Source organism: Protopterus annectens, chromosome 5.part0 (genome assembly GCF_019279795.1).
Source record: "Protopterus annectens isolate FY-2018-M chromosome 5.part0, PAN1.0, whole genome shotgun sequence".
NCBI lineage: Eukaryota > Metazoa > Chordata > Ceratodontiformes > Protopteridae > Protopterus > Protopterus annectens.
The window spans coordinates 1143199117-1143221540 of NC_056735.1; the positions used below are offsets into that span (position 1 = coordinate 1143199117).

General features: G+C 37.4%; 1 protein-coding gene across 2 annotated transcripts in view; it reads right to left on the minus strand.

Moving 5' to 3' along the window:
- Positions 1 to 22424, minus strand: part of EDAR (ectodysplasin A receptor) — a 988067-nt gene that overhangs the window by 538237 nt on the left and 427406 nt on the right. For both annotated transcript variants that reach the window (XM_044070998.1, XM_044070997.1), the window contains 2 exons: positions 20721 to 20806; positions 18436 to 18522 (listed from right to left, as the gene is read on the minus strand). In XM_044070998.1, coding sequence (XP_043926933.1) covers positions 18436 to 18522; positions 20721 to 20806 — 173 coding nt within the window. The remainder of the gene's footprint in view (positions 1 to 18435; positions 18523 to 20720; positions 20807 to 22424) is intronic.

The following is a 22424-nucleotide window of genomic DNA, read 5'->3' on the forward strand; positions in this document are numbered from 1 at the left end:
GAAGAAGATGAAAAGTAATTACCTGTGAAAGGGGAAAAACATGTAGCAACAAGCACGAAAGAAAAACAAAAGAAAATACAATTGCCTAGGCTTGCACAATCATGCCACAAAGTTTTACAAAACGTAAGACATGTAATTTAACTGCTGCAAAGGTTGCAGATCTGAGTGTGACTAGATAGCATCTCTGGCTAAGGCTAAACCAGTCATTCAAATAATCTAATAGCCGATAAGTGGGGGAAGTAAAATACAAAAGGACAAACTGTAAACTCTTAGCACTTCCTATAATAACTCACTTCTACAGAAGTTTGTAAAATCTGACCTGCAGTATGCTAATGGGATTCTCTGCAAACCTTGGCACTGTGTGACCTTGTGACTTATACAGCATTAAAATGTAAACAAAAACAAAGTCCTCTAGCAAGAAACTGATTTTTAGAAATGGTATAGTGCCTCTTTAATGTAATGAAGTCCTTGAGATCAGAGTCAGACTCAACTACACAAATGCAGTTTGTTTAAAAGCTTAGGGCATCAAAGGATTTCAGCATTGGGATTCAGGAAAAAAAAAACGCTGCATGGTGTAAATTATCAAGTTCCTTATACTGACTTATGCTACACTGAAATTCATAAATGTCACTTTACTAACAGTACTGGAAATCGCAGTAAGGTACTTACACTGACTTGTGTTAGTTAACGTGTGCAGAACAGTGAAATATTAAAGAGACCTTTATTACATCATGTGGTACCTATGCTCAATTCCTAAAGGAGAAGGGTATTTCAGAGCTGAATACAATGATATGCCATACTGTTTTAGATGCACACCATGGTACTATAGCCTCAGCTAGCTATCCTCCTCTCCTAAACACTGCACAATGCATATCACATCTTTGCTTATTCACTTCTCTTCAGAGGACAGACCACCAGGCTTCTGCATGCTCTCACAGCAGCTTTTCTTGTAGCAAGATATCTCAGCATGCTTTGCACACCACCAGATTACACTTGGAATATTGACTCCAGTGTGACCCAGGAGAAAGTAAACAGATTAAAATTTACTGTAGAAGTCAAATATTTACAAATTACTTAATGTTATGTTAAGGCATGATGCACTATAGCAGTTTGGAGGAGGCCCATCCTTGGGTAATAAGCAGTGTTTTTTATTACAGGGAAGGGAGGGACATCCTTGTCAACGAAGACTAGAAAAGTTGTTATACAGATGTATATGGTACCTCTAGCCAATGAGTAATGCAATTTTTATTCTAAAGGAAAATTCTAGACAGTGAGCAGTACAGAGTTTAGTCAATAGGTCAGATGGTAGGATGTTTCCTCCGGACACTGAATTGGCATGTAATCTGGTATAGCCTGGGTTGGGGTGGAACAACATAGACAGCCAGTGCTAAGTTGTAAGCACCCTAGTGTATCCATATCATATAACGCAGTCTATGTTACACTATGCAATGCCACAACTTTTCATTAATCCCAACCCAATTCTGTTAGAGAGAAATGGGGAATAGCTCTATGTGTTAGAACAATATCTTATTGTTAGCAGCTAACTGGCAGTTGGCTTCAAGCATTAAAGAGCTGTTAAGCTGTTCTCTGTGGTCCAGAGGTGCAAGATTTGACTCCCTCAACCTCTACTGCCTAACTGTGTAACTGAGCAAATCACTTAACCAGACACTGCTCAGACTGAGTGTAAAAAAGGGTCTACGATGATCATTGCTCTACCCCAGAAAACAAATAAATAAACTGTAGCAGAATAACAAAAAGAACTGTACACTTCTCCAAAATATCCCTCTGTTATAGATCTATTTCACTTTTACATTCTTTCTCTCTATCCTGACAGTAAATGGTTTTAAAGATCCAATTTAATGAGTATATCTGAACATGAGTAAATACAATCAATCAAACACATGCAATCTGTTGGAATATTATGAAGAACTTCCCGATAGCTGTGCATCTATACAATGATTCTGTGAAGATAACAATTTCAAACTACTCTGAAAAACTGAAAAACAACTCTGTTTACATGAATTTAAAATACAGCACATGGCCATCTATCATTTAGTCAAGATACTAAATTTTTATCTTGGTAAACCCTGTACTGAGTGTGTCTTCAGCACCCCCCCTTTTTTATTTATAAAGAAAGTATTTTAACCGTAGGACAGATAACTAAAGCACACATCATTATCTTTCATAAAGATGTTAAGTCCAGTCCTTCAAAGCTTTTGATAAACATTCATAAACAGTATAAAATAAAATCTTATAACACCTCATACGCATTTTAATAATAATAATAATAATAATAGACTCTCAGATCAAAATCCTATAACACCTCATATCTAGTGTGATACTATACTCCCAACACAAAACTCATTCAATCATTCACTAACACCAGCTTTATTCATTTCAGGATCATGGGGATTTGAAGCCTATCCTAGAACTCAGTGAGTGCAAGGCACAGAAAATAATCCTGGATAAGATTACCGTCTTTTGCAGGACAAACACAATCACACTCACACACAGCATGCTCACATACGGGCAACTCTGTAGGGTTGCCAGTTCTTCTATAGTACATAATTGGGATTTGTGAATAATTTGGAGCACCTGTTGCAAGCCTACACAGATACAGGGAGGTAGTGCTGAACTCCATAAGAAGATACCCCAGCTAGGAGCCAAACTAGAGAACCAAGAACTCAACATTCCCATAGACTCTGCTACATATTCTCCATGTCACCATAAATCAATGCAGTTACAGTCTTCAGTTTTTTTTCTTTTCTTTCCTTGTTTAGCATATTGCTCAAACATCACCTAATCTACTCATTTGTCACAACTCATATTACAATGTTGTATCAGTAAATGATTTGATATGCTTCCTAATAGTGATATTGTTGTGTCCTACTTTATTTTGTTCTAATTATTAGAGAACTTTTTACAAGACCTCCTGTGAACATGGACTATGTCTCAAGGGGGACATTACCAGTAATCAAATAACTAAAAATAAATAAATATAAATTCTAAAAGATTTTGGTTGCTTGAGTTATCTTTATAACAGATAGGCAAAAACTTGGACTACAACATCATTAGTCCATTTCTATGCTCTAAAACATCTGTACAGCAGAAAACATCTAAAAAAACGGTCATAAAAATCAGATAACATTTTTAATCTAAAAAGTCTGTCTTTTGGAAATGAAATAAATAGTGACATATATGTTATCTGGTGTCAGCTGTTTGTAGTTTTAATCTGTCTGTAGAAAGTAAATACAAAACAGTGTATTATACAACAACCCCCCCCATTAATATTCAAAAACGTACACGTGGATTGGTCAGCGTGCATGTTGTAAATCAGAGTTATAGTAATGGAAAAAGGTCCGGTCGCCCAGACTTTTTCCATTACTATAACTCTTTTTTTACAGCAATGGAGAATGCAAGATCTCCGTTGCTTCACACTGTCTCGCTATGTTAAACAAGATTAACATAGCGAGACAGCTTTAAAAAAAGCAACGGCGATTCTCCGTTGCTTTTTTTAAAGCTGTCTCACTATGTTAAACTCCTTTAACATAGAAAAACAGTTTGTAAAAAGCAAAGGAGATCTTGCTTTCTCCGTTGCTTTTTTCAAAACTGTCTCACTATATTAAATGGGTTTAACATGGCGAGACAGCTTTAAAAAAAGCTTTAAAGCTGTCTCGCTATGTTAAACCCATTTAACATAGCAAAACAGTTTGTAAAAAGCAACGGCTATCTTGCTTTCTCCGTTGCTTTTGCCCACAGCTCTGATGTACTGCGTAGGCATACGCATGCGCAGTACATCAGAACTGCCGCAGAATACCAGACAGCTGCGGAAGGGCAGCAAGGAGGCATTATACAATGCCATTATTTAAAAAAAGTAATTATGTTTTTTTCTTAAATAATGTCATTGTATAACAGCAATAACCCACTTCTGGGTGTGGGTAATGCTGGATTTACCCATGGTTGGCTTTGTTTGGCCACTCGGGCTTCGCCCTCATGACCAAACCACACCAACCGTGGGTAAATCCAGCATTACCCACACCCAGGGGTGGGTTATTGCTATAAGAAACTTCTCTGTGTGGAAGATTTTCAGTCCATATATTTCTAGTTAATCACTGTATATTAATCAGATCAGACAATAGAAGTAGAAGTAGCGAACGTAAACTCATCTTAAGTCAACACAAAACTAAACAAAAAGTAATAATAGAAAATATATAATTGTACAGCATTACTAAGTATTCAAAAGTAATCCAAGCAAGGCAGGCAGTCTGTTTCCAGTCGAAAATCCTTTATTAAGTACACAGACAAGCGATCCAAGTAAAACAAAAATAGAGTAATAATTTCCTCACAAGCTTTCTAAATATATATATACTTTTTATCAGGTATGGGAGTGGTTTATTGTGCTGTAAAACAAAGTGTTATTGGTACACATGTTAAATACACAAACTCCAAGAAATAGCTGCAGCACTCGGGGGACAATTATATCTGAAGTATACTGGATCTAAGGAAACATAACACATTTTTAAGACTGCAGCATCAACTCCAAATGTTCTTAAATAACTACAAGTTTCATTTTTTTAACACTGTAATATGAACTGATTGACTTCTCTACCTTTGGCCTGGGATGAAATGAAAAGTGTGTAAATCAATGAGTATACTAACATAAGTTACAGCTTGTGCTTGACACAAAATCTCTGCCAACGCAGCGAGACAGCAGTATCTCAAGTTTTTGGAAACTTCAGTGTGCCATGTGGTTGTACAGTTGTGAATTACAAAGCAATATTACAATATATTACAGTATATTATAAAGCAATATACTTACAACACCTTTTCAATCAGCCAAAATATATATATAGTTTCATTAATTACTGTATTGTTTTCCTGTGATTAATCTTCTGTTCCTCTCCCATTTCTGCTATTTATAACTTAGAAACTGATACAAGCAACGTTTTAGCCAATACGTGGACAGTCTGAGAGACAGTAGACTATTCAGTGAGAAAGTACAAGCAGCTGCTATTTATGGAAAGCTAGCATTATTGGCTAGAGCCAAAAGCTGTTTAAAAATTGTTCTTTCACTGCTTTGCTTAAATTCTTAGCTTAGTTGTATTGCATTAAGTTGCACTGCATGTAGCACTGCGTAAACCTGCACTTGAGAGAGTCAGGCATTTCGACTGAAGCTTTACTCCTAACAAGCCTAGCTACTGTCATTCCCATTAGTAAGGCTGTAGCACTACTTCATTCATCATCATCATCACCATCATCATTATCATCAACCCCCTTTTTTTTATTTTCTATATGGTGTCACGGCGTCCTGTCAACTGTCGCTATCTCTCTCACTTTTCAATGCCACTCTTCCTGCCTTCTTTGACACTCATGCCTGATTGTCGTAGGTCTTCTCTCACATAATCCATCCACCTCTTTGCTGGTTGCCCTTGTTTCCTCTTGCCTTATTCTTGTCTGTCCCAAATAGTCTTCACCAGACTGTCTGTTGCTTTCTGCACATGTGCCTAAACCACTGTAATCTGTTCTCTTTGACCTTTTCTGCAACTGCAGCTACTTTGAATTCTGCCCTTATGGCATCATTTCTTCATCTGTCCTGCAGTGTGCACCCTGTCTCAGGCACTTCATCTCCTCACTTTTAGCTTCCTCAGCTGCTCTGCTTTTACTATCCAGGTTTCCATACCATACAGTAGTATTGCTTGGACCACTGTTTTGTACACCTTACTTTTCAGCTTCTTTGGTATTCTTCTGACGGACATACTACACCTGACACTCAGTGCCAGTTGGCTGCAGTTCCTCTGATTCTGGCTTTGATCTCCTGATTCACACTTCCCTTCTCCTCAACCACCCCTCCAAGACACTTGAAGCTGTTAACATGTTCCACTATTTTCCCTATCTCAATTCTCATCTTCTTCTGAACTCAACCATTTGCTGCCATTACAACTGTCTTATCAATACTCAGTTTCACCCTATGTGGCTTCAGTTTCGCATTCCATTCCCCTAGCCTCTGCTGAAGTTCTTGCTAGAGCCTACCTGTAATGTCACATTGTCTGCATACAGCAACTTTGTTGATCTGTCCCCTCCAACCTGTCTGCTAATGTAGTCCATCACTAGTATAAACAGCAGTTGGCTCAGAGCTGAACCCTGGTGCACACCAACGTGCACTGGTAAACTCTCTGTGAGACTGAACACTTTTTGTTCTTGAGTCACTGGGTCTTTGTACATAGCTTGCACTAACTCCACCAATGTTTCTGGGACTTTGAACCACTGCAGAACTGCCCAAATGAGCTTTCTTGGGACCCTGTCACATGTTATCTCCAAGTCTAGGTATGCCCAGTTGGACTCTTTCCTCATCTCTAGCTTCTTCTCAACTATATGTCTCACTACAAACATCAGGTCAGTTGTGCTGCATCCTGATCTGAATCTGAACTGCACATCTCCCATCTTACATTCTACTCCTCTGCATATTTGTCTATCAGTCATCCTCTCCATAACATTCATGCAGTGCAACAGTACAGTGTTTGATACCTCTGTACTGCCCACATTTGTGAATGTTCCCTTTGTTCCTAAATACTGTCACTAGTGTGCTTATTCTATAGTCATCTGGGATAAGCCTTTCTCTCCACACTGGTATTAGTATCCTCTTGAGCCATTTCTCCCCATCTCATCCAGTGTCTTTATCATATCTGCTTTAACCCCATCTGTGCATGCTACTTTCCCTGAGTTCATTTTCCTTAGTACTCTTCTTACTTCTTCTATGGTGGGCTCCTCCTCTTTTGTCATTGTAGGCTGTGTGTGGGGGGGCAGTACAGCTTCTGTGTTTTTTTTTTTCATTCAGAAGCTGTTGGAAGTACTCCTGCCATCTGCCTTTGATGCCCTGTGGACTGGTGAGCAGCTTGTTGCTAGCATCCCTTACGAAGGGTGTCTCACGATCTTCTTCCTTTATTTCTTTGCCTTGTAACCTGACATAGTTTCTTTGTGCCATCTACTGACTTCCTTTCCATAAATTGGTACAGTGCCTTTGATGCCCTGTTCTTTGCTATTGCAACTAACTTTTTAATTTTGTTAGCCAGTCAGTATTCCTTCTTAACCTGGTCCGGCTTTTCTACTATCACTTTTTCTTGCATACCGTCTTTCTTTTAACGACTTCCTGGACGTCTGCATTCCACCACCAGGTGTTCCTTGTGTACCTTATTTCCAACTTGGCTTGGCCGCATATCTGTTCTGTAGTCCTCACAAATGCTGTTTTGAGGTGTCGCCACTTTTCTTCAACTCTACCCATTTCTTCTTCTTCCTGAAGTGATGGAGATCCGAGTAATTTCTTGAACTGTTGTACTTTCTCTCTAGTCAATTTCCAGGTCTTATCTCTATTGACCTTAGAGCCTTCTCCAGCCACTGCTTGCAACTGACTGTGGCTGTGATGTCCACTCTCTCAGCCAGTAATCAAAGAACTTGAATCCTCACCACTGACACTGGAGAGGGACATTCAATTGGAACAAAAATGGATACAGCCAGCATTTCTAGATGCAGCTCTCTTCATCAAGCACAATTTCCCTTAAGAGCACACAGGGAATCACACAGCCTGGGGTCTGGGTTTCACTCTCTGTCTCTTCCCAGATCCGCAGTAAGGCTCCCCACTGGCACAGCTGCAGAGTTAAGTCCTCAGCCAAGTGTCCAAGCCAAATCCTCCACCACTCTCTCTGTGAAACCAGTGCTTTGTGTCTCTGCCCCAAGTAGCTGACACACACACACACACACACACACACACACACACACACACACACACACACACACACACACACCCCTGGGGAAAGGCTGGCACAGGTTTACTAGCTATGCCCCCTTCTGCCTAGACTATAAGGTAGTTACTGCCAACAGACACTCCAAAGCCGGCTACTCTTAAGGCTCTTACAAGGGTACCCAATTATACTGAGTGAAATAATACTAATACGAATGGTAGTTTGACCAATGCAGTAAGACTTTCAGGAGTGGACACAGAGTCGCCAAAGAGATATGAGTATTCTCAAAGGTTAAAATATTCTCTAAAGGACCAGCCACAACATCAAGTTTAAATATGATTAATAATAAAAGAATGTGAAAATACTAAATATTTAATTATAATAAACACCAGAGTTTCAGACACAGGAAATATTAAAATAACTTGGATGGATAGATTCACACAGATTAAAAAAAAACAGTACTTAACTAATCTTGCTATATTTTCCTGACTTATCTCAGAAGTTACTATTCCCTGGTCACTTACTAGAACAAGGTAAGATGAAGTAGATGAGGGGTCCTTCTATATCAGATTCCAAGAAATAGACTGCCATGAGACTTCAGTCTCAATATTAAATATTATTTCTGTACAGAATGCTATCACATACATCTGTCATTTGAATTCTGGTTACCATGCAACTTCCAGGATTAGCACCTACGTGTCAATAATATACATACACAAAAGCATTGCTCAGATCTGGTGCAGCTTCTGGAAGTCATAAAACAATTACAAACTCCTCCTCCTACAGAGACTAACAAATCATGCTTCTTAGAGACACTGAGTCTCTGGCTTCATTCAAAACTGTGAGATAACACCTTTATGGCCTAGGCCCAGTAATTTAATTTCTTACTATTTTCCAAAATTATAACTTATAATTATGACTTTGCAATCATTGATTCTACCCCAGTGCCCTTGTCTTACTAGAAGGAAGATTGTCTGAGTTGCAAGTTTTCCAGTCTTGTATGTAATTTTATGACAGTGTCTTTCTGAACCATGTGTTGGCTTGCCAGACAGAAGTCTAGAATGGCCTCTCCTTCTTTATGAGACACAGGCAGACCTCTTACCCTGTTCAGTCTGTTCAGTTAAATGCATTCATTATCGACACCAATTCTTGTTGCTCTGCAACTGCTGTCGGCATGCACTCTTTTCCTCATTACCACGACTCTGCTATGGGGCATAGGCTGAATTTATGAAAACTGCCCAATCATTACACTGATGTTTGACTGCTATGAGTCTGTCACTAATTCTGATGACATCCTTCACTGTGAAGCCGCTCCCTTCTGACCAAACTAAGTGGCTATACTGCCCTTCCATCTTGGATCCTGGATATATAGGATGCCCAGCCTCCTCCTTACCATCATGTCATCTACTTCCAACCTGCATCCTGTCAGTGAACCTACAATGAGTGTAGCAATTCTTAGTTTATGTTTGGCAGTTTGATTGCTTTTATGTCCAGCTTTCATTCAACAGAGCTATCCCAGGTAATCCAAGCTAGGCAGCTTATTTACTGAGATCTGCTGGGCTTTATGGTGGGCACACACTGGCCAACAGGGGCACATGCACCCCTCCCACTGTTAGCATGAGGCCTTGGCATAGGTCAGAAAAGGCCTCAACCCACTTATCCCATGCCAATTTGGCAACATACACCTAGAGCCATATTTTCCACCATCGAGTGGCTAGCCCTGCCACAGCACTCAGTCTGTTATCCATGTTCTCCTGTCATGAGGATACTGTGCGCTTATATAACTCTTCCCTTTATAGGGTACCATATAGAGTCTGTGTTGTTGCCCACAACTCCATTCTTTGGTGAGTTTCGGATGGAAACACTCAGCATGCTTTTCAGATGTAGGGGAACCCCACAAAGCCATATGTAGAATGTGCAAACTACAAACAGACATTGTCCAGAAGTCAGGATTGAACCCTCTACCTTGTTCTTGGGAGGCAAAGACCTTAACCATTGGGCAAACTGGTCCCTAAGACTACTACTTTATGTAGGACAAAGTTATGTTACTTTGAGGAGCCTCTACCTTAGCAGAGCACCTCCAACAGTTAACGATCGATTACCCTTCAAATGTACAGGCAAGTCTTATAACAGTACTCAGATAAGTCTTATTTACCTACATTTTTTACACACTAACAGCATTCAGTTATATCTTATTTCCCTAAATTTCTACAGTCTTGGGCTAAAAGGAAGATCACCCAGATTATCTTTCCTCAATTAACAGCCCTATGACACTTGGTACAATTAGGTAGTGCAGTAACTGCCTGATGCTCAAGGACAATGAGCTAGTGTACTTACCCCATCACTAACCACCTACGAGACATGAAAATATTACACTAAGATGGTGGCAGCACTCGCACAAAACAGAAAAAAACAGTCTGTGAACAATCCCCCCCAGAACTCCACATGCACATACATGTACAATTATTGTATGCTGAGAATGTAAAATAAGTTATTGCATAAGCCTCCAAGGTCAAACAAGACCAGGTCTCAGTGTAAATCAAATACCACACGTACCACTATATCCACAATTGAGAATCATAATGAAAAAAAAATCATCCCAAATCAAGTACTCTTAAACCCTCTGCTAATAGTAATGTACTACCACAAAAATCCAAAAAGATGCACTTCAGAAGGGCAACCAAGGCTCGTAAAAGTAAAATAAATTTGTAATGTACTGATAACTGGTAATTCCATAGTAAGACATATAGATTCTACTCTCACAAGGCTGGACAAAAACAGGACGACATGAGTTGTCTTTGTGTTGCCTAGATCTTGAATGTTTCAAGGGCTCTCAAAACACTTAAGTTGAACAAATATGATAAAGACAAGGCGATGGTGGTGGTGGTCCATGTTGGTGTAAATATCTTGACATGCAAAAACCTATGGGAAATGCAGAAGGACATTTCTGAGATCTCCATGCACATCACACATGCATGAAAGGCTCTAGTACAGAGTGAAAGTCTACCTTCACCAAGAATGATGTTGAGGTACAAGGAAAAGTTAACTGATTTCAACAATTAGCTTAGTATCCGGTGACATTTGAGGGCGGATCCAGTATGCATCAGCATGGGGTGAATTGTAATAAACTGAGACACCTATACCTCAAATGAAGGTTATGCACAAAATTCCTTAATTTAATAAACATAATTCCCTGGATCAAATACTCAAAAAGTCCATTAGACATCAAAAGGTTCCTCACTTAGTCCTTAAAAATGTGACAACTATAAATACTATCCCACCCACTCAAGTATGACCACAAATTAGTAGTTTTATCTTTCAAAATCCCTAAACCAGCTGAGGCAAATATCTAAAAAAGTTGTGCTGACTGTATAACCCCTGGTGAGGAGTAATTTTAGAAATTCAAGGGGTCATGTGGAATGACTTTCTTCCAGGGAACCCAGATTGCAGTAGCTATTTTTTCTCAGTCTTTGTTCAGTTCTACTTAAATGTGCTTACCACCTTTCTGAAAGAGTGAACTTATTTTTGTTATCGTGTTTGCTTGTTATATTTTGCACTTTCTACATTGTGATTCATGGAGCCTAGTAGCTCTTTTTGCCAGAAGCTAGTTAAAAATAACAAACTGGATAGCTAGTGGACTTTTATAAGCCATCTAACTGTTGAAACACTTTATTTTAAACTTCTTGTACAAAACTGTACTTTGTCATATTTAATTTCTCAAACAGTATTACTCAATCTTTTCAGAAAAAAAGATTATTTATTTGTAAAAGCTTGTGTTACTGATATAACTGCATTACTAACTGCTGGCCTCTGCCTCTGGCAAAGACTGCTCAGCTAATACTGCCATCAGTGTTACATTCCATTTGACTTATATTCTAAGAGTGGTACAGTAACTAGTAATGTCTTCTGTACCAGAGTGCTTTAGAAGGTGTTGTTTACCATGGAAACATGAAGGGCTATACCACTAAAAAGGACTACTAGTTATTGAATTCAATAGGTTAATCAAATTACAGTTATTGTGGATAATCTAGAATAGCAAGGCTGACATCTCAGTGAAATTAGAAAGACCCTGGGTAGCCAGGGCCTACAATTCTGCTATGTGGTTGTTCAGTTTTGAGCCTACTGGGATGTAACATGGTCCTAAGGCCATACTTCCTTTATTTATTCTATTTTATATGCATATGTATTTACATTTTATTTTTGTTTCTATATTTACTTGGTTAGTGGTGCAGATGGAAGGACTGCATCCCCTCACCCTCAAATATTGGAGGCAGTAGTGCAGATCAGAGGTTTGTACTCTCTTTCCCCAATAGGTTGAGCAGAAAGACAGTAGTTTGGGTTCAGTACAAATAATGTGCAAGGGTATATGCATCTGGATCAGTGGAACTGAGGGCAATGATATTAGAAGAAAAAGCCCTAAAACAGGCTAGGAAAGAAATCTGGTAGTTGTCTAGATGTCACAATTATGACACTGAACATCATGCTGTGCAAAGTAAAGTGAGCAGTGTGATTTGTAAAAGAATATCTGAGTGCATTTCAATGGTTGTAGACCCACCATCCTCCCATTATACAGAGTAGCAGAGACACTTTACCTGAAATACTGCATTCAGTTCTGGTTTCAGAAAATAGACATCAAGCTGAAAAATATATATAATGGAAGACAGAAAATGGGGGATATAGAGTGTAAAGAAAGAAAGACTCAAAACACTACAGATATATACAATCAGCAAGAAAAAGGGATAATGTGCTATGAACATACTTTGTAACTAATAGGTGGGATGTAATTAATATTCAAGGACAAGGGGAAGGTGAGGGTATAGGTGGTTACTACAGGGGGACTCCCAGACCTATATGGTAATGATAACAAGGCCATGACTTACAATGCCAGATGGAATGATAAGAATACACATCTGTAAAGGTGCACTGGTACCCACAACACATAGAAGTAAGAGGAAGGACATGTTAACTGTAAAAGTCAGGCTAACCTGATGGACCACAGGAAATCTGCTGGCATCTTTATATTACTGAATGAGATGTATTCTCAATTGCTTTAAAACTCTTAGCAGTTACAGGAAAAATCTTGTTCACGTTGCCTGCCATTTGCATAGCCACAATTATTCCTGTTGTTGTAATATTCAAGAAGATGAAGCTGGATTACATGTGGATTTGTTTTTATGGCATCACAAATTATGCCTCTTTAGTTTTAGAAAATGACTTCCCACAGTGGAACCTGAAGCACCATCTCTGGGAAGTGCAGCATATTATGCTTGTGTAAAGATTAATAGAGTGAGACTAAGCTGCATTACTTGTTGTGAATTCTGTGCCATGATTCTTCTAAAGTGCTATGAAATGAAGCACTTGTTAATCAATACTTGGGATTTTACAAGTTCTTTCCAAAAACACTGGAGACATTAGAAGCTTGTAAACAATCTAGGCAATTTCGTAATATGCAGCTAGTGTTCATTTTCATTATTTCTTCTATCTCTGAATTTATTTATTTTTGGAAACAAATTATACCTCCTTGTATGTCTCTTCGACATTTGTGTGATTTCCAAGATTCATCCATCCACTTGAGCCAAATTAAAGCACCAATACTACTGTACTTTGTATTTTTAATACAAACTTTATTATAGACACAGTAACAGCCAAAAAACTTAAATAATAAATCTACATGGATTAAAACTGTTTTGAAACATTTATTAAAACAAACATTATTTATACTTTTGCAGCGAGAGTAGTTTTTCTTAAGAAATACAAACTCTTCTTCTTGATATACCATCAAGCCTTGAAATTTGATGCATAATCTTATACCTTTCATATGTATCTGCTACATTCAGGACTAGACTTGGAGCTTCTGTCAGCCCAAAGGAGCATCCACGTATTCCACTTTCTGGCATGAGCCCATCTTTGCTTCCCCTTTAGACTGTTTGCCTCAATTTTCTGTACATCATCTTATAATTCCAAAACAATGCTGATCTTTTGGACTCTCTCTGACTTCCAACACTTGGTAATTGCCTTTTTGGCCATCAACATTAGCAAGAAATAAAGTTGTCTGTTCAGGAAGGGCAATGGCATAACTGAAAATTCCACCATAACAGGAATTTTGAGTCTATAAGAATAATGATATGCAAACAAATCCAGCATCAAGAAAGTTTAATGCAAAGCTTTTGGGTAAACCACTCTTCTTCAGTGCTAATAAAGCAATGTTAAAATACTTTAAATACTTTAAATAGGAGCACTTAGTATTACATGATCACAGTCGGCTTATCATAAACACCCCCCCCCCATTTTACAAAACATTTAAAAGAATATCACACTTTTTTTAAAACACATTTTCAAAGATTCTCCATCTGTCTCCTAACTAAAACAGGTTTTATGCTAACTGTATTGTTTAAACAAGGTATTGAATCAGCACACAATCTAACTATCCATTCATACTCTTTGCTTTTTAAAACATTATTCATATCACCACCTCTCACTTCCTTCATTACTATGTTTAGGACTCTAAACTTAAAACAATGCTCAGGACAAATTTTTATAATGTGTTTACTTAATGCATTAGTGTGAGTACTTCTACAAATTTCTGATTTATGCTCTACTATTCGCTCTCTCAATTTTCTTGTGGTCTTACCCACATAAATGATGGACATTTCTGACATGTTGCTAGGTAGACCACGTTAACTGTAATACAATTTGCTGAGCAATAGGTTACATATTGTTTATGTGTTATAGGGTGTATAAATGCATTGCTGTTAACAAAAATATCCTCACAACAACTGCAGTTCATACATTTAAATGTGGCAGATCTACTTATAACACTTTTTTTTACTAACCATTCTAAGATCTTTACAACACAGCTTTCTTTTCAAAATTCTCAGATTTTTATATTAAAATTTAGGCTTGTCCCCAACATTTTCTGCAATTCTGGCATTGCCATCAAAATAACCCAATTTTTGCCTATAACTTTTTGTACATCTTTAGTTCTTACACTGTACGTGGTAACATACCTAAATGTGTTATTTTTCTTTTTTTGTGGGCTGTTGCTATTTCCACCTACTAAGAAAGTTGGTTTAATATTACAGGTCCTGTAGCTATATATCTGAAAGTATAATCCCAGGTTAAATCCTGCAAGACCCTCTTAAACGTATCTAGTTTGGAATGTCCCCAAAAGATATTCCTCAATGAAACCCTTTGCTGACTTACACATCTCCAGCAGTAGGGGAAGCAGCAGGAAACACTGCTGGTATTCTTGCTTAGGTATAAACACATTTCTGAAGATACTTCCATACAAACCATTTTATGTCTTCTACTCTTATCAGCATGTCTAGTGAGGACATGTATTTGTCTTCACATGTCCAAAGTATATGGTAATTGGAGCTCTGTCTCCTATCTGGCCTACCAATGAATGGCCGCTTTAATATCTAAGTGATTATATCCTTTATTTCCCACACTAACAACTCGTCTTAAGCCCTGGATGCATGCTCCTTCTGGTTGACTGAATTACATCAACTGACATCAGGTTAAACACCTCAGTGCCAGGGAAAATTCACACCATCCTTGCAGCTACAAGCATGCCTTCAAATTCGATCTTGAACCTCTTTCTAAAATCCAATTCCTCTTATCTGGTGTCACTTTGCCCACTCCTGCCTAGCCCACATTTGATCCCAGAATTTTAGACTTGTACCTTTTCTTTTCCAGTTTTTGAAAGACTCTTCTTCTATTCTAGATAAACAAACTAATGAGAATTACTAAGTCTTCCAGGCTTCATCCAAGTTTAGCATATAGTTGCGGACAGTTTTATACATATTAAGAATATATATATATATATATATATATATATATATATATATATATATATATATATAAGTTCTGTGGTGCAGGGTCATTGGGTCCTCACTACTCCATTGTCTCAATATCAATGCGACCAACTTTGTTTCCAGGGATACTGACAACTTACAGTCTATCACTGGAAAGTGTCTTCATGCCTTTTAGGCCTGTTAGTGATTTTTCTCTTTAACAACTGCTCTAGTCATCACTACACTCCTCTTCCCGAAGATCTTTCAATTCAGTACGAAAGGCACTTTACTCCCCTGACTCATTCAAAAAGGTCAAAAAAGCCGCTTTGGAAAATCAAACATATGAACTGCCTGCTAGATTCTATAGTAGAAGATTTGGATTAAGAAAAAGGGAACAATTTTTCTGCATCACCATAAGAAGACCACTAAGTTCAGGGAATACTTGCAACTTATGCTGCAATAAGGAGGCTGTCTATCCCTAACCCACACAGAAGGCCTTAGAAAACTTTCTGGTTCACTGCACAATTGTCCTGGCTGCCTCCTTCACTGTTGAACACCTTGAAGGCCTTTTTCCCAAAATCAGTTTGGACAATCTTAAGTAAAGGCTTTAGCTTTGCAGAGTCCAGATGTTGATCTCAATGAGAGGGAGTCTAGAACAATGAACAGGATTAAAAGGCATGTGCGCCTGTCTGCAATTTCAGCTCAAGTCTGCTATTTCATTTTTGTGGGCAATGAACTATTTAGAGTCCACAGCAATGAAGAGAATTAAGAGGCATGTGTTCATGCCTGCCACTTCAACTCTGTGAACTAATTAATACATCCAGTATATTTTCACGGGGACCTAACAGATGAAATGAATCCTGCATTGCAGGGGTTGTTGAATGGGTTAATTAAATAAAATATGAAGATACAGGCTACTAGCTCTTTTAACATGAACACCCTCACGGTCATATTGTATAATGTGAAAAAAAAATCAAAGGCCAGCACTCTCCAAACCCAATTTAACAATTTATTCTTTATTTAGTCAGTTTAAAAAACATATACCGGTTTCAGAAACAGCCTTTCTCAGTATGGTAATAAAATTCAAAAGTTCAACAGTTTCTTATCATTTTCTTGAAGATGACATCACAAGTCCTTGGACTTGCATTTAAATACATACTTGTATATAAATACAAAACTTAAACTAATATTCATTCAAACCAGGGAAAATAGAGCTCCTAGTTTCACAATCGAAAAACGTTCCTTTACACTAAGCATGCTTTTCCATCCTAATTTATTTGGACCACTAAACATACATTTGTCAAAACCCAAAAAATGAAACTGGGCATTAGGATGCTTAAGTGTATGCTTAAACAAGACATTAGATTCACGTTGACATCTAATGTCACCAAGATGTTCAATACACGTGTTTTAAAAAATCAATAAGTCTTTCCAACATAGAAAGCAGAACAAGAACACGTAACTAAATATATAACTCATTGTGAATTACAAGTAATAATTTTAATTTCAAAAAGTCCAGGAGTGTCCTCTGATGTAAATTCCTTACTTTTGAAAATAACAGCACACGCTGTATGCACACCACACGGGAAAGATCCCTTTAAAACATTGCCATCAAAAGTAGTTTGTACTTCACTTACTGCAGTCAACCCTCTTTTGTAATGACTGGAATAATTTCCTATAGTCTTATCACGTCTATAAGAAAAAGAACATTTGTCATGCAGAATTTCCAACAAATCTTTGTCCATCTGTAAAATAAATCAATGATTGTGAACAATCTGGCGAAAAGAACAAATATTACTCCCAAAGGTGGTAAACCAACCTTAGTTTTCACCTACCATAAACTTGATCATTCTTACCTTGATATTTTAATAATTCATCCCTTGATTTATTATTAGTATTATCCAAAGCCTGTTGTAATATTTCAGGATTATAACCTCTATTAATAAATCTAGATGTTAAATCTTGACTAATTACAAAATTCTTCCACTTCAGAACAAATTCTTTTCACCCTATAATACTGTGATAAAGGAATGTTATTAATTAATTATATATCTAGGATGACAACTAGATACCTATAGTAACTTTCATCTACCTTGCTAATTGCTGTTGATGTACGGTTCATCTTGTATAATGTGCCATAAGATGCCTATTTAACAGTAGGATCTACCAATCTTCTTCCCAGAGTACTCTAACAAGGATGATTACTTATTGCACTGCATGGATGTCCAAAGACAGGTCAGATTTTATGTAATCAGTACTAAATCTTCACTCAAGTATAATTACTTATTTGTATCATTTCTTTAGTCCAATCTTGGTAGGAAAGTTACTAAAATTCACCCTTTCCAGATGGTTAACCATATGAATTAAAGTTCTCCACATTAAATACGGAAAATCATTATTTGAAACTCCAAGAAATTGTTTTGCTGCAGCTATGGACTCTACTTCTAGTTTATAGAGTAATGCCACTGTTGATTTTATTTGTACGATAGCAACTTGGTCTTCCTTGAACAAACACATCTGCAAAGCATTATAAGCCAGTCATTATTTTCAGATCAAGATATTCTCAGGAGTATTAGATAAGAATGCTGTCCTCTTGGTTAGAGAAAAATGGACCTTCTCTTATCAGACACAAAAGTTCTAAGTCTAATGAAGGCTGCAAAAATATATAATAATGGTTTTCTTATTGTCCCACTATGGCAAACGTCAGATACATGTAGTACTGTCTTGAGTTTCAGTAGTAGGTAATTAGCTGTTAGTAATATTATGGATTTGAGCAACTAGATGTACATGACATTATGATGGAATAATTATTGTAATCTGTGTTGTTAAGTTATATTATTGACTTGAATAAACAGTTATACTTCCTGATCATTATGAAAAAAGAAAGAAACACATGAACTTACTTCTGGATGAGTTTAGACTTGCAGGGGTTGAGCTTTCTGTTGCTATTCTAGTAGAAATAAATGATACACTAGATGTGAAGTTCATACCTGCAAGAAATAAGGTCTATTGTAACAAATGATTAAAGCTGTGTAACAAATAAATCACTTTGTGATTATCTCTTGAACAATAAAGACATACTTGGTTTGTATAGTAAATACAGATGTTGAAAAGGACTGGTGGGTCCACAGTGGGAGGGGTAGGTGGAGGTGTAGATGCTGGATGTTAGAGCTGGGAGTATAGTTTTCTTTGTTTTGGATACTGGCAGATTATGCACTCACCTGCTCACTTGTTTTTCATATCCGATACTGGGGAACAACATATCTCTAGTATCATAAAAAGGAGAGGGGTAACTAAAACAGTGGTAAATAATTTTCTTTATTATACAAACCATGAAGGACAGCATGTGTGACTTAATCTCCAACCAGCATCTCATCTTAAGAACTTAGACCTTGAGACTGGATATCATCACTCTTAACAAGATGTGGGAAGATGAAATAAGAATTAATAGGTTGCATTTTCACTTAACTTCAGGCATAAAAAACTGTCAAACCAAAGCAACAAAGTGTCTAATTATGAAATGCTGCAACAGGGGTATTTAGCAACCCAAAATAGTTTTCAAAAAGTTGTATTAAGAAGTTGAGGACAGAAGACCCTAAGTGGTACTAATCCCATTTATATCAGTGCACCTTACTGTACACATGCTAAATTGTGTATATATGCACATGGATTTTACTTGGAAAAAACAATGAAAGTGAGGTGTCAGCTGTGTTAATATGTTATTATACAACACCCATTGCATTACTGAGCAATGGCTTAGTGTTTTATAGCAGCATAAGCTACTGGCCACACATGCCTTTTTATCATTGCAACTTGTACATAAAATTATTCATCAGCCAAAACACACAGGTTTTGGTACATTACTTCACAATACATGCCACATTCTTGGAAAATGACGCATTTCTGATCATATGCACTGCTTCACAGTATATGGCAGATTCTTTGTCAGATGCACCACTTCACAACACATGACACATTTTTGGTCATAAGCACCACTTCACAGTACATAGCATATTCTTTGTCAGATGCACTGCTTCACAATACATGGTACATTTTTGGTCAGATGCACTGCTTCATAATACATGGCACATTCTTGGTCAGATGCACTGCTTCATAATAAATGGCATATTCTTTGTCAGATGCATCACTTCATAATACATGCTACATTCTCAGATATATCAATTCACAATACATGCTGAAAAAATGGCTTTAGTGCAAAATATTCTAATCAACGCCTTCTTCAACAAGACCTTCAAAAAACAAATTAATCTCACAAATCTTCATATATAAATACAACCTGTCCTATAAAATGCCTGCAAGCAATGATTCAATTAACCAATTAAACAAATGAAATACTTAAAACAGTAAACAAATTTAAAAACTGGAAATACTTGAAAACAGTAAACAAATTTAAAAGTCGTTTTTTCAGTTCATTCTTTTGGGCTACCAGTGTTTTGTTCTTGGTTTTGGTCTTGTTTGTTTACGCTGGTTTCCTTGGGATTTAGTCAGTTTTATGGTTTCACAGTACATGCTGTATTCTCGATCACACTGACTGCCTCACAATACATGATACATTCTCTGTCACATGCACCGCTTCACAATACATGGCATATTCCTGGACACACTGTCCCAACAGTGTTCATTTAGTATATCACCGATATACTAAGTATAACAAACTGGTCAAAACCACTGATATTTGCTCACATCACTTGTATAACAACTTGCAATTACTTAATGTGTGATCAGATGGTTCTACCTCACACTTACCTGACCCGCCTCCCCTAACTAACTCCTAACTACCCCACCCCTATCCCCATCCCCCTTACCCTCTCCATCTCCTCCTCCCGCATACTTACACCACACAGCCTTTTTTCTTTTATCCCCGTTCGGCGGTTCCGTTCATCCGTCGGTCGGTCTTCTGCTTGTCGATCTTTCTCGTCCCCGTCGGCGCTTTCATCTGTCTTCTGATCTGTTCATGCTCTCGGGTCCGATATGACCCGTGTCGTTGAAGTGAGGTAGAACCGATCAGATACATGGGCCACATTTTTATGCATTTGCCTTATACATTCTAAAGCTGCCATGATAAATTAATGTGTGGAAATTGTCATGAAATGTATACGGATCTATCATTCCCACAAATAATAATATGTTATAATATAAACATTAATTGTAAACTGAATTTACTTACATTCCTTGGTATTAGGAGGTGCTTTTGAACAGGAGTGGCAAACTTTTCCATACATATTTCTTGTCCTGGTCTCCAACATGTAGTAACTAATATTAAAAACATAATACACTAACAAAATTATAAACTGTAATGATTATTAATTCAAAGTTCTCTTTTTGTGAGTTCAGACATTAGTAATATGTTTCCTATGCAAAACTTTATTTCTTATGGAATGGCACATTTTAAATGTTCATCCATTATGTCAAAAAAAACGTAGTTAATCATATCAGCCAAAGTCAAGTCATTACACTTCACATAATGTATTTCCAGTTCATCTGCAACTGTGGAGCTGATGAAGTGAAAAAGTCAGTCAGCATTCAAGAGTCATTAATGCTCACTTACACACAGTAAGTAGTCATTATACTCAACACAAGATGGCTTGTTGGGAAATAATCATACAAGATTTAATGTATAAAGTAACAAATAGGGACATTCACATCTTCTGTAAACGCAGACATCTTTAATCATCGTTACACCAGCTAATGCTGCACTTGGATTGCATGTATTAGTCCCACTGTAAACATGAATACTGTAACAAATACTGAACAGGGTCTTCTTAAAACATCTCTCTCTCTCTCTCTCTCCCTTTCTCTCATTCATATTTCACCAACACAGTAAAATAAGCTAGAGAAGTATGTACATCCTTATTGTGGAATGATAATAGGTAACTTGGGGAAGCATTACCCCCCCAGCCTCCAACTGTTCAAAAGGTAGTCAAAGAGCTAATGATATGCACAAAACACTTACAGCCATTCTGACTGAACCTACATATCTTTAATAACTCATTGCGTAATCTTATTTAGCAATCTGGTTCCCATATGATGACAGCTGCATCTATTTTCTTTAGAATACAGTGCAGTGGATTTGAAAATTGCAAAACAAATGTTATTTTTCTCATTTTCCTAGAGTGAGAGCACACTAAACTGAGGTTATTTAAATTAAAGATGAAATTTTCAGCAGAGTATGCCATCCTTGAAGTTTTATTTAAGTGTCACATATGGAAATAGTTAAGCATTGCTTCTTCATTACTAGTGTGCTACTGCCAGATACTGCTCTGCGGCCTAACCCACAGGAATCAAGCAGGATTAGTGCCAAGCCACAAGTGACAGTGGGTGGCCTAAAATGCCTGTAATACACTGATGACAAACACAAGCTGCTCTTAGAACCACAATGGTTTTGAAAAGATAAACATAGTTCTCAGATCCTTTGCAGTAATCAAATCAGTACTGAACTATTTCCTGACTGTTGTTACAGTTCAATATGTCCACTCTTTAAAACAGCAGAGTAAAGCTGGAAGAATATTTTAAATTCCAGTAATTGGTAATACCCACTCTGGTGAAAAATGTGACTAATGGTATAATTCTATATTCCATACAATGGACAATCCATTATTTATTTGCATTTATTAACCAGGGTTGAGCACTGATCAACATGGACATTTTTCAGACTCAGTCTGGAACTCTGTCTGGCTAAGTAATTTACCTAGAATCACATAGCAGACAAATGGAGGCTGATGGCATCAAATCCTGGACCACAGGAAGCAGTTTATGAAGAGCTTGCAACCTTAACCTTCTGTATTAACTGCATGGTTGGGAAATTCCTGACAGTCTTCTGGTTACAAAATGTACATCTCTCCTTAGTGGCCTCCTCCTACATCAGAGTTAG